Source organism: Ptiloglossa arizonensis, chromosome 1, assembly GCF_051014685.1.
Source record: "Ptiloglossa arizonensis isolate GNS036 chromosome 1, iyPtiAriz1_principal, whole genome shotgun sequence".
In the NCBI taxonomy this organism is placed as follows: Eukaryota; Metazoa; Arthropoda; class Insecta; order Hymenoptera; family Colletidae; genus Ptiloglossa; species Ptiloglossa arizonensis.
The window spans coordinates 33749612-33761211 of record NC_135048.1 but is presented as its reverse complement, the minus strand read 5'-3'; the positions used below and the strand labels follow the sequence as shown (position 1 = coordinate 33761211).

The following is an 11600-nucleotide window of genomic DNA, read 5'->3' as shown; positions in this document are numbered from 1 at the left end:
TTGAAAATCATCCAATCGTGTATCTAATTCGTATCTACGATTCTGTTGCAGCAACTGTACCTGGCGACCGGCAACTCGACGAACTACGACGAGGGTGACATGTCCTCGGGTTTGGGCTCGGCTCTGGCGCTCGCAGAGCCATGCAACAACAACGGTAGTTCAACGAGAGGTGCACTGGTAGCTTCCGGCACCGGTGATCCCGAGGGTTCCCTATGGAACACAGCGGGGGAGCAGTTATGCGTCGTTTGCCAATATTTCCCCCTGTCGCGTGCTCTGTTGCCGTGCAGGCACACGTGCATCTGCGCCTCTTGTTTCGGGAAGCTCGACCGGTGTCCCATGTGCAGAAGCCCGATAAAGAGCTACTTCTGCATCAGGGGTGAAGAGTACATGCCCCTCGAGACGGAGGTGAATCCCTGCAAACAGAGGCAATCGAGTCACGGTCCGACCCACTGGCTACACGATTGGAACGACCGGCTCACCGATTTCCTTGGATTCGCGCGATAGAAGGAGATGTTTGTTCTCGGCGTTCTTTCGTTTCGGATGTACAACGGTACACGAGGCGGAGTAGAACGTTAATGGTTCTTTTTTCCCCACACGGCGCACCAATTGATTCTCGAAGAGTGTCTTTTGGTACGAAAGAGCAGCCTTTAACTACCGCTGAACCGATCAGAGCCCGATGACCAGCTCGCGGAAAGGACAGAGCATTCATTTCTACGGGCAAAGAAACGAAACTGTTTGTACGACCCGAGAACAAGAGAAACAGAGTCTCGGAGGAAGCATCGAACGCTACCGAACCTGCACGATACAGAGGATATCGAATTGTCCTTGAGTTGAAAGTTTATACACGACTAAACGGACGAAGTGAAATGCAATTGAAATGAAAGTTTCGTTGAAACGATTATTGTTTGATGTAAAATTTTTATCGTCGATGATATTCGAGGAACGATCGTTCGAAAATATTTCTTTCGAGTTTCATTCTTCATGGTTGAGGAGTCCGTAAGCTCGGCTATGAGACATACGTTACGTTGTCGTTGTAACTTCTTTTCTTTTTTTTCTCTCTTTTTTTTTTCGTGTTCCTGTTTCTATAATTATACTCGACTTCGAAAATGAGACACGGAAGTCACTGGACAATTAAAATGGTCTTCGCCGTTCGTGACTGGAGAATGAAAAAAAGTAAAAAATTCGCGAAAACGTCCTTGTAAATGGACGAGAGAATGGGAAATGTTTAATAAAGAAGAAAGGAGTCAAAGGGACACGAGATTTCAGATTTTTACTACGTAACGTTGTATAAATACTTAAGATGTAAATACAAGATAAAAGTAAGACGTGTCCGAATCTAAGATTGTAACTAACGATTAAGTTATTGATATTATTTCTTATGATACGCAAGTTTATTCGGTAGATATAGATATATTAGTTCCGATATGCATGCCTTTAAAGTATTCTCTTCCACGTCCCCCCCCCTCTCTTTTTTTTCTGTCCGTACGGATTAATAATCTAAAGGAAAGAAAGTTTTCTTTTTCTTGCGAATGCTCTGCCGTCCATATGCAGCGATGGAGCAACTTTTCGTAAAGTTTTTCTTATGAAAAGTGCTACAAAAAAAAAATAAGAACGTTGCTAAATTAATTTAAGAAGGATGTTGCGTTAACGTTTAAACTGTAAATACACAGACTGTGATAATTGTAATAACATCTATTATGTAACCAGACACACGAAAGTGTCCTGAATTCGGGACATCACAACGGAAGGAATTGGAGCGGTGCGAAAAGGAACATGAAATCGTTTACAGATTTCACATTCAACACATTCATGTTATCAGCCTTTTTTTTTATATCTTCTGAGCACTTGCATAGAACAAAATGACAATACTCTCTTGCTAGGGGTTTGTGATAAAATCATTGGAATTTTATCCATGTTATGATGAACAATTTTTTGTGATTGTTCGGAAGACTGTTTGCGTAAAGTTTCGTTAAGAGTTATTTTTAAAATACAACCGATGAAAAGGTTCAAATAATCCTTAATTTTCTTATTTCAATCTTATCGTATTAATTTGGAATAATATCTAACGATGAAAACAGACTTATATTTTAAAAATCTCTATTTGTGATCAAAAATTAATTAAACGAGCGTATCGTACAGTTACAAACCCCAATATGTAAAAGTATGGGAGTATATGGAATTATATGTGCTAATTCAAGAGTAAAGGCCTCTGAAGTCAATGTTATTGTAGTCGAAGATCTTAACATCCTAATTTATATTTTATTTAGTAAGTATGGCATTTCGATGATACGATAATGTCTGTATGTGAGAATCTGTATATAATTTATTTAATAAAGTGTATTCATGCTGTCACTTTGTGTCGTTCGTACATGGATGAAATGACATGTCTGTAGAAAAAAGTATACAAAAATGGTAACTAAAAAAAAGGAACAGTAATTAATAACTTTATCGGTCAAACCTAGATTTAGAGTAGCATGTTCCTTATATTCTAAACCACGAGCTACACAACCTACTCAATTTTGTCTAAACTACGTAAATATTACTCTTATATTTCAAATTATAAATAGTTTTAATGTCTAGCGCAACATATTCTTTGTGTGCTCAGATCTGGGTTTCTATAGATCGGTCATTTTCGTTCAACCTCGTCTTCGTTCGGGTTCGCTCGGGTTCTCGCGATATACGGTATATTTCACTCGACTGATGACCGTTGATCACGTTGACATTCGGCTTTATATTTCATAAATTCGAATTTTTTACAAACGTCAGCTAAAAGTTCTCAGAAATTTGAAACCGATAAGGTGACTCTCATTCGGTTTTGCGAAACATGCCGTTAAATATTTTGCGACGTACAATCATCTTGCGATGATTCGATGAGTGGATTAGGAAAAGAAAGAAGGACGCAGATCTACATACATACCTTGTGGAAATTAATACGAAAGTCTACATCTTGCGAACCGGTGCGTATTATCTAACTCTCTTTGTTCTTCCACGAAATCAATTGTTTTCATTCCCGTTAAAGTTTAATCTATGTTGTTGTTAAGCGCAAATAAAAAGATACATATACGAATGATTTGGCTGCTTTTTCAGGCACATGCACACTCATCGATCAAAAGGGAATGTTTGTTTTGCTTTTCTCTGCTTTCGAGTTTCAAGCCATCACGAAGGTTAGACCGAACGACAGTACGATCACTTGACGACCTGGTAAGTGTACGAACTATGTATCGGCTTTCACGTCTGACTCATTCGCATGGTGATAAGACAATATAAATTTGATCTATAAAAATTGTTTTTAAATATTCTTTAATCACTTAATGTAGTAATTGCAACTAAAATGTTTGAAGCTGTGCTTTAAGAAATGTGTAATGATAAAAATTTCATACAGTGATTACTTATTGATAATATGTAATAAATTACATTTACTTTTGTAAGATATTTATTGATAACAGAACATAAATAATCATTGTTATGCAATGTTATGTTTCAGATTATAAAGTTCAGATAATTAAACAAATAAATAAATAATGGCTGGCAGCGGTGAGCTTTGGGTACAATGTTTTACGTGTTGTTTGACACAGCAAGGGCCAAGAACACGTAATGGAAGGCAAAGATCGCATCAAAGGTTAAGGATAGATCGTAGTATGATAGGTGTGCCTACAAATTTCAGGCATACTGGGCACGTTAGTAGTGGTGATATTGATATGAGTAGTGCACAATTATCAAACATTCAAGCACAGATGCAAATGAAAGGAGGCTACGATACCACATACAGTGTCAAGGTATAACAATTTTTATTTTTATTACAAAGAATATTGGGAAAGAGCATAAAGGTATTCGACAAAGCATCGATTATTTTCATTTCAGGCATGTTGAAAATAGTTGTAAGGAGTTTTTAGACTGGCCTGTGAACAATCTTGTAACAGGACTAAGAAAATGACTGAGTTTCTAATGTCTATGTTCCTTGCATTAAGATGAACATACATGCAGCTCGTTGTACATATGAATGTACTCCCAACAAGTACTCGTTTTTGAAACACTTTTATTCATAAGAACATGTTAATCCATCATAATGGAAATTGCTTTGGTCTATGCAGAGATGGTGTTAAAAACGAAATTTGCATTTTAATTACAAGGTGCATTTGATTTTTCTAGTATTTATATTTTTATTTCTACAGTAAAGACTGGATACTCAACAGAAACACAAACTGCCACATTATACACAACAATTTGAGGTGCATTTTTTTTTTATTACTTTACAATTCTTCCTCCATTTTAAGAAATCGATGTTTATTGACATACACAGTAATGAACTAACATATTAGCTGTTATACTATGCGTTAATTATATTTACACGTTTTTCGATATGGGTATGACTTTTGCAATCGTAGATTTATCATGGATAGGCATTAAATACCATTCTTATTCTTCCAAATGGGAATGTAAGTACTCCGCGTTACGTAGTAGTGCATTAAATACCATTCTTATTCTTCCAAGTGGGAATGTAAGTACTTCGCGTTACGTAGTAGTGCTTTTGTAAAAAGTAAAAAAGAAGAAAGAGTGTACTTTGCATGGTTCACCTGTGCTGACTAAGGGATAAATATTTTAGCGTATATACTGTGAACGTCCAAGTTCACAAAGCACGGCCCATTTTTCCTACTTCTGTATTCACCCCTGAATGGGGTGTATAAACCTACATTAGGTAATTTTTGGAACGTAGATGTGTCAAAAATTGAAAAAAAAATTATTTGTACGTACTCGCCTAGTCTATAATCATTCTATCACACCTCGTGAATTATACTAGCCATTGTTTATTGTACTTTAATCTTACAAATTGTGATCTCTCAAAGCTATAACTATGAATCGGTGTCAAATGTTAAAAGAACAGAGAGAAGGAATCCTTAAGGATTTCCTAGAATCTAATTTTTATAGAATCCTGGACCACTATAAATCTAATAATGTATTAGATAAACTTGTAAAAATGTATTACTTAAATCTAGCTTTTCTAAAATATATTTACACATCAATTTCTAATTGTCTCCTATGCACATGGTAAATATTTATATACATTTTTGGAATTTACACACAAAAATGTAAAGTTGCAAAATCATAATGTATAAGTGTTTGAATAACCGTAACAAAAATAATGCACTAAAACAAAAGATAGTACATAGATATAAGTATTGTATTTAATACGTAAGATTAAATTTGTGTATGTGCAAATTAGAACTCTTTGCATGGTTACTCCAGGCATTATAGGAATAAGATAAAATATATTTTGGTTTTCAACTTCTTTCAATATATTTAATTATATGTTTGAACAATAAAGCAACAAATGACTTTCATAGATAAAACTGTTATTTATTACATTAATAATTTCGTTATCTTCCTTAAATTCTAGATGTTTTGTAACTGACAAATATACACATATAGTCATTTTTATATTTATCTATTAAAAACAGACTATTAACTACTATTGAATCTCACCAATAACTAGTATATTATCCTTAAAATCCTTCATACTGCATTTGTTTATTAAATTTTCTTATTCCTAAAATAATAATTGCAATATTGGTCTCAATGATTATAATATCACATAATATCACATTATATAGATTCATATTCACTTCAGAGACTCGCTTCGTCCCTCTTATATAAAATATTCTTTCAAAAGCCTCCTTTTAAAAATATTTCATCACAAGCCTCAAAAAATGTGTAACTAGTAAACAAATATTTACTTTAAAAAAAAGTGTTCTCCGCGTAGTCAAAAATTATGTACGTAAACACATCTAATTGTATTCTACTTTACCATTAAACACATGATATACATACACCGATAATGTATTATATTTTAAATATCCATAGATCATGAATTCCTGAAGAAACGCCTGCGAGTCTTATTATTCGCAAGCTTCTTTTCCTCACCAGCTAAACCAATGAACTATTTTACGTATGTTATATTTACATACACACATACATACATACATATATATCTTCTTGTATATATGTATATATATTGTTATGCTAAAAACTTAAATGCAAAACCACTACACAATTGTCTAATATTTGAGTTATGAATAAAAAGAAAAAATATCACGGTATTTACAAATGAGCTTGGGTAACTTGTAAGGGAACGCAGTCTCGATATTTACAAATTATCTTGCACTCAAACATTTATGCATACATTCTTTTAGAGACATTTTGTTTGTTCGCTATAAGAATTTGCAATGTTTAACCCCAATCTATGGAATACTTCTTGCCTTCAACGGCGAGTCCTCTTTAACAATGAATGTACTCTAAATACATATTTGTCCAAAATCTCTCAGAGAGTCAAAGAGATATCAATGAAAAGCTCTCTAAAAAATGTACTTCTTGTTTTTCTTTATAACACTGTTTGAAATATTCATTTCCTTCTACGTGTCTTAGTAGATACAGTTTCACTTTTTTGTTGGTCTCCAATAACACCCATTCTTGTGTATGGATTTGGAACAAACGATACATGGCAACAGCAACTTGATGGAAACTTGAAAGTGTCTGGAACAATTGAACCATCTGACAATACTGCTGCAAGTTGTCTGTACACATATTTTTGTTTGCAACTTGTTTTGTAACCCTCTGCAGGACTACTGATCACTTTGCAACTAGCGTTCTCTTTGCTGCAAGCAATGCAAAAGTTTCATATCATTTACATCTTCTAGACTGTAGTAAATTATCTATTCTTCTTAAGATTTTTCAATAACACCAACCTGCATTTTTCAATCCGTATACCCTGCTTGAAGTTTTCTTGATTCGCAATGTATTTCCATTGATTGTCTTTATTCTCCGCTGATTGAGGGAATATAACTTGCTCCTTGAAGAGTATATAATTTTTTGTATGTATTAATTTTGAATTATTTATACTACTAAATTTATTCTTTTGGGGGGAAGTAGAAAAGGTGTTATAAGAATATGTATACATACTGTGGATACGCAGAGAGGCATGTCATCCATCACATCAATTCTTTGTGCTATGTTGGATACCTAGGACAGTGCAAAACACCATTACAGTAAAATAAAGAGAACTACCTTAAAGCTTGTCAATATATAAAATAATACTAACTACATCTACTCCTGCCAAATACTTGAGAGTTTCGTTCTGGCGGATCGCATTAGTCACTAACTCTTCAGGATAAGAGTCTAGCTTCTCACAGTACGTAGATTCCTTGCAAACCGGTACTTGACTTATTTCTCCAGGAAATACAATCTTACCATCTGACTGCATATCCTGCAGCGATGGATATGCTAAGGGCAACAGGTAAAGAATAAGTTGAGTAAACTGCTGAACCTGAGATTAAACATAGATATCTTTAATTTAGAAGACTACTACTACTATAATAAATACTTTCCTAATTGAACTATTTAAGCTCACTATATTTATGAAAATGACTGTCGCTTATAAAGCTCAAAACAATAACTCGACAAATCTAATTAATTTTGGCTCTGAGCAAATGGTAGAGCATATAGTTATCATTTACAATTCTTAATCAAAGCAATTGTATCTTCTTTTTACTGACCTATAGCGCTCCTTTTTTGGGTTTTCGAAGATATGCCCGAAGAATCTCTCTGGATTCTCCTATTTGGTTCATCATTGTTGCCAAACCATTCCTCGGAAGCGAGCGGTTCGTCATCTTCAAATGATTTTTTGAAACTGTTTGAAGTTTGTAGAAACGATCGATCAGTATCCATAGTTATCTTCGACTTCTCCAGAATATTTATCCGTTGTGGATACGTATAAACGTTCTGCATTGTCTGAAAGAAATGCAGTTACGCTAATTATAATTTAATTTTTAAATTTTAACAAGTAACTAAATTAGATAATGTATTCCAAGCATCGATGTAAGGAGGGAAGCGTAGCGAAATCTTCAGTATCTTTATTGCAATTTCAATGTATGCGCGTTATTGTTCACGTTATCATATAATTGCTCAATTCTCTATTCGGACCAAGTACAATTCTGCATGGAAGTACTAGCGATCTATTAAAAAGAATAAAATAATTTTTTTTAAAGGGAACTCGACTATCGCTATGAGAATCTGGTATCTCGATCGCGATTATATATATATATATATCATGTTGCTGCTAGTTTCTATATCTTTATTTTCCTTTACTAAGAGAAAAAATGAATATTAATAGTTCCTGCAAAACGTGTTCAGCACCTATATTATTAATTTTGAAGGATTGAGAGATCTTCCTCTTTTTCGCTTTGTCTCTCCTTACTGAATATATTATTCAAGATTTCAAATCAAGATAAACGCGTTTAAGCGTTTATCGAGTATCTGGCAAATAATGAAAATTAGAATCGTGAAGATATTCTCTAGAACAGTGTTTCTCAACTTAGTCGATAGAGATTTCTAAGGAAGCAATTGATAGAATCCATTATCTCATTTGCAATTTATTCTCGTTTCCTTTTTATAAGGATCGAAAAATCGAATCTAATTTAATAAAAGTATTGATACGAAAAAAAGATTCGGGAACCTGGGATCTGTAACATTCGACGATGTAGAAAGTAACATTAAAAATTGCAAATTCGTTGCAAATTCTTGACAGTAAAATAATGCGTAAATATCACGCCTTTGGTAGAGTAAATACGACGACAATATGCTCGAAAAAAGGGAAACTGAAAGATACAGTCTAATAATAAACGTTACGGCAGAATTTTCGACGACAACAAAGCGACGAAAGTTCAAACACGCGCAATTTCGGACTTGAAAGTATCGCTGGATTTTCAGTAAATTCATCGTACTATTTTTACAGCATTGACAACACAATTTTTTCCATTGAAACCAGTTTTTTAAAACTCTTGGCAGGAAATCGCATACGGAAGATTTCTATTCATACTTTTATTATTCGTGCTAACATATTTCAGAATTCTGTGAATTGTGAACGTCAACCTAAAATGACACATGAATCTAATATTTATGAGAAGCAAGCACGAATACTATTCGGAGACTAATCGTTAGTATCTATAAATATATAGTAGATATCAATCAATATTTTTAATTCGTTATAGAGTAAACTCGGTATCTTTTACCGTAGTATCGTAAACGTTTCGAGACTAATCGAGTCAAAAATTGTTGTTCCCTCAATTAAATAAAATTTGGATCCGAAACGTATCGCAACCCTTCTTTTACCGAAGTTCGCTGACCCTGTGATAAGACGCCTAAAATTAACTATTTGTCACAGAAGTTCACCCTGACAGCTGAGATACAGTTACTCAACGATAATAAATCTCGGGTTACGTAAACATGACCGGCCGGTTGCTAATTGCAGACTCTGTTTTACTATGTGTGTACATATGTAGCTCCGTTGAAGAGAATTACAATTCTGGTGGCATATGACGATTACATTCTGAGCTTGTTCCTAATATTACGATTCCAAGTATTTATAACTTATTAACTCCACGCAAAGTTCAAAACTTAAAATCGGACTCTCGAGTGTCCTATTCCAGATGTATCTCTATTAACCAGAATTCATAGTGAACACGCGAGACAATCGATGCGTGACCACAATGCAGCAGTTTCGTAAACAAGAAATACGGCGATCATTGCATCGACAAGGTACCACACATACGTACATACATATATGCATATATACATATATACATATATACATATATACGTATATGCATATATACATATGAAATGTCAAAACCAAGGAAAACGAGAATCCTACTGTTTGCAGAAAAAACAGATGCACCGAGGAGATAATACCAAAGAGGTAAACGAAAGTAAGGAAATAACTAAAAATAACGACAGATCGTATTAACGTCGATTGATAATTCATCGAGTTACACGGAATTCTCGTCGTTTCTTTAGAATCAACATCACTACGGAAAACCTGGTTTTCTTACCAATGCGATTAGAAGCCAAAGCTCGACGAGCGTCATAATTGGTCCACTGTATCTTCGTTCCATTTTCTCGCACTACCGAATATGTCACTATGTACCTTTCCGCTAACGCAATCGGATAATACTTGATACACGAAACCAAACGAGTTCACTTTATTTCTCGAGAAGCAGCACCACTGTTTCGTCTCTGTTTACAACCGGTCGTCGCGTTACACTTCGTAGAAGCACACGTTTCGCGCGAGTTTAACGACAACTCTGAATGCGTTCTCAGCGTTTTCCATCCGTCGAGAAATGAGACTGCGGTGACGATCGTTATCAGAGTTTCATCACGTAACAGTGTCGAACTATGTAAAAGTAAACAGTTAAGAAGAGATTCAATCGTCTAGAGATCGCTCGGCGATCCTGCACGTTCAACCGATCGCACGCGATTGACCTGTTCTTTGCGTACCAGGTGGGGTTCCCGTCACACTAACAGCTCGTAATCGGATACTTTCGGCCCCACGAATCGGGACGAAGGGGAAGGTTCTACCTGTGCGTTACCGATTTGTATGGTAGAGGGACACGATCCGACCGAACCACAAGTAGTAACGAGGGGACAATTTTTTTACGGTCAATTATTAGTTAACAGAGCTGCTCGAATAACTCAGAGTGAATATTATTTTATCATATCAAGTACTCTGTCATAATAATTCGAGCGACTCGCATAAACTCAATCATTTTTTTTAAAAGCTCATTGATGTTTCTTTTTAAATGTGACGATATATTCATTTTTTTTTTTTAATGCAGCGTTTTAAATAATATTAAGACGACTTCAATCATCTACAAACATGGCATAATTATGATATTAAATACGTTAATATTAAGACGATTTCAATCATCTATTAACATGGCATAGTTATAATATTAGATACGTTTCACTAATACATTTTAAACAATTTGAAGAAATCTGTCGTTAAAGGGGACGCAGTTTTAAGAAGCAATCCCTTTTTGAAAAAGTGCGACGTCAGTCGGTTTAACGAGCAATAGCGTGTTTGCATTCATAATAAGTTAAATGCGCGACTCCCATGTCCCACGAAACGGCACAGAGTTCGCTTTATGCTATCTCGCTTGATTTTAACACGTCTCGTTTACTTTCTTTGTTACTCGACTCAATTAGTTGTGTGACCGCTTTGGCCAATAATACGTTATATCTGAAAATGAGTGCGAGAGAGATATGTCACTTGCACTGTAACCAATTAAATCCGCATTCCTTCCTCGGGATTTCTTGCCAGCTGCACGCAGTACCTTTTATTGTTTTCCAAAATGGTATTGTTCGAATTATGGAACCGACTGGTACTTGGAGTTTTCTGAAAACAAAGGATAACTGTCGCTTGTCAATAAGTGGTAGGAACTTTAGGTCGACGGTGACCAATACGACTACCTGTCGATTTCCTGGTTAGAGCGTGTAATCGTAATTATATGGTAGTAATTATATTGAACTATACTCACTCAGGTAAAAAAGGTACTACCCTACCTTATTCGAATGATTTGTACGGACAAGATTATCCCAAATATTTCCTTTGCGCGTACTTCATACCTGTTAATAATGTTATAAAACTTTAATTAAATCTCGATTAAAAAGAGGGTCAGTCGAAACTGATGAAATTAAGAAACATTTATCTTTGACCTAAATAAATTCGATATTATAGAATAATAAAGCACGAAATATTTATTTATTATTTT

At 34.8% G+C, this 11600-nt stretch overlaps 3 protein-coding genes across 4 annotated transcripts in view; 2 read left to right on the top strand and 1 right to left on the bottom strand.

Moving 5' to 3' along the window:
- Window positions 1-2352, top strand: part of LOC143145069 (cell growth regulator with RING finger domain protein 1) — a 36931-nt gene extending 34579 nt beyond the window's left edge. Inside the window, exon 6 of the mRNA XM_076308091.1 lies at window positions 52-2352. Within this exon, the coding sequence (XP_076164206.1) occupies window positions 52-504 (453 nt within the window). The 3' untranslated portion in view covers window positions 505-2352. The remainder of the gene's footprint in view (window positions 1-51) is intronic.
- Window positions 2353-2682: 330 nt separating this feature from the next.
- On the top strand, window positions 2683-5342 carry Spec2 (CDC42 small effector protein Spec2). Of its 2 annotated transcripts, none has more exons than XM_076321802.1 (3): window positions 2683-2957; window positions 3088-3201; window positions 3485-3645. In XM_076321802.1, the coding sequence occupies exons 1-3, from the start codon at window positions 2871-2873 to the stop codon at window positions 3500-3502; spliced, it is 219 nt and encodes a 72-aa protein (XP_076177917.1). In that variant the 5' UTR covers window positions 2683-2870; the 3' UTR covers window positions 3503-3645. The 2 variants fall into 2 exon arrangements, with proteins under 2 accessions (XP_076177917.1, XP_076177906.1); XM_076321791.1 differs by lacking the exon at window positions 2683-2957 and adding an exon at window positions 3862-5342 and having other exon boundaries at window positions 3093-3201; window positions 3485-3776.
- Window positions 5328-11065, bottom strand: LOC143152082 (uncharacterized). The gene is made up of 6 exons (XM_076321767.1): window positions 9882-11065; window positions 7548-7782; window positions 7094-7275; window positions 6955-7014; window positions 6741-6844; window positions 5328-6650 (listed from the first exon to the last, which is right to left on the bottom strand). The coding sequence occupies exons 1-6, from the start codon at window positions 9942-9944 to the stop codon at window positions 6398-6400; spliced, it is 897 nt and encodes a 298-aa protein (XP_076177882.1). The 5' UTR covers window positions 9945-11065; the 3' UTR covers window positions 5328-6397.
- Between the last annotated feature and the right edge of the window lie 535 nt (window positions 11066-11600).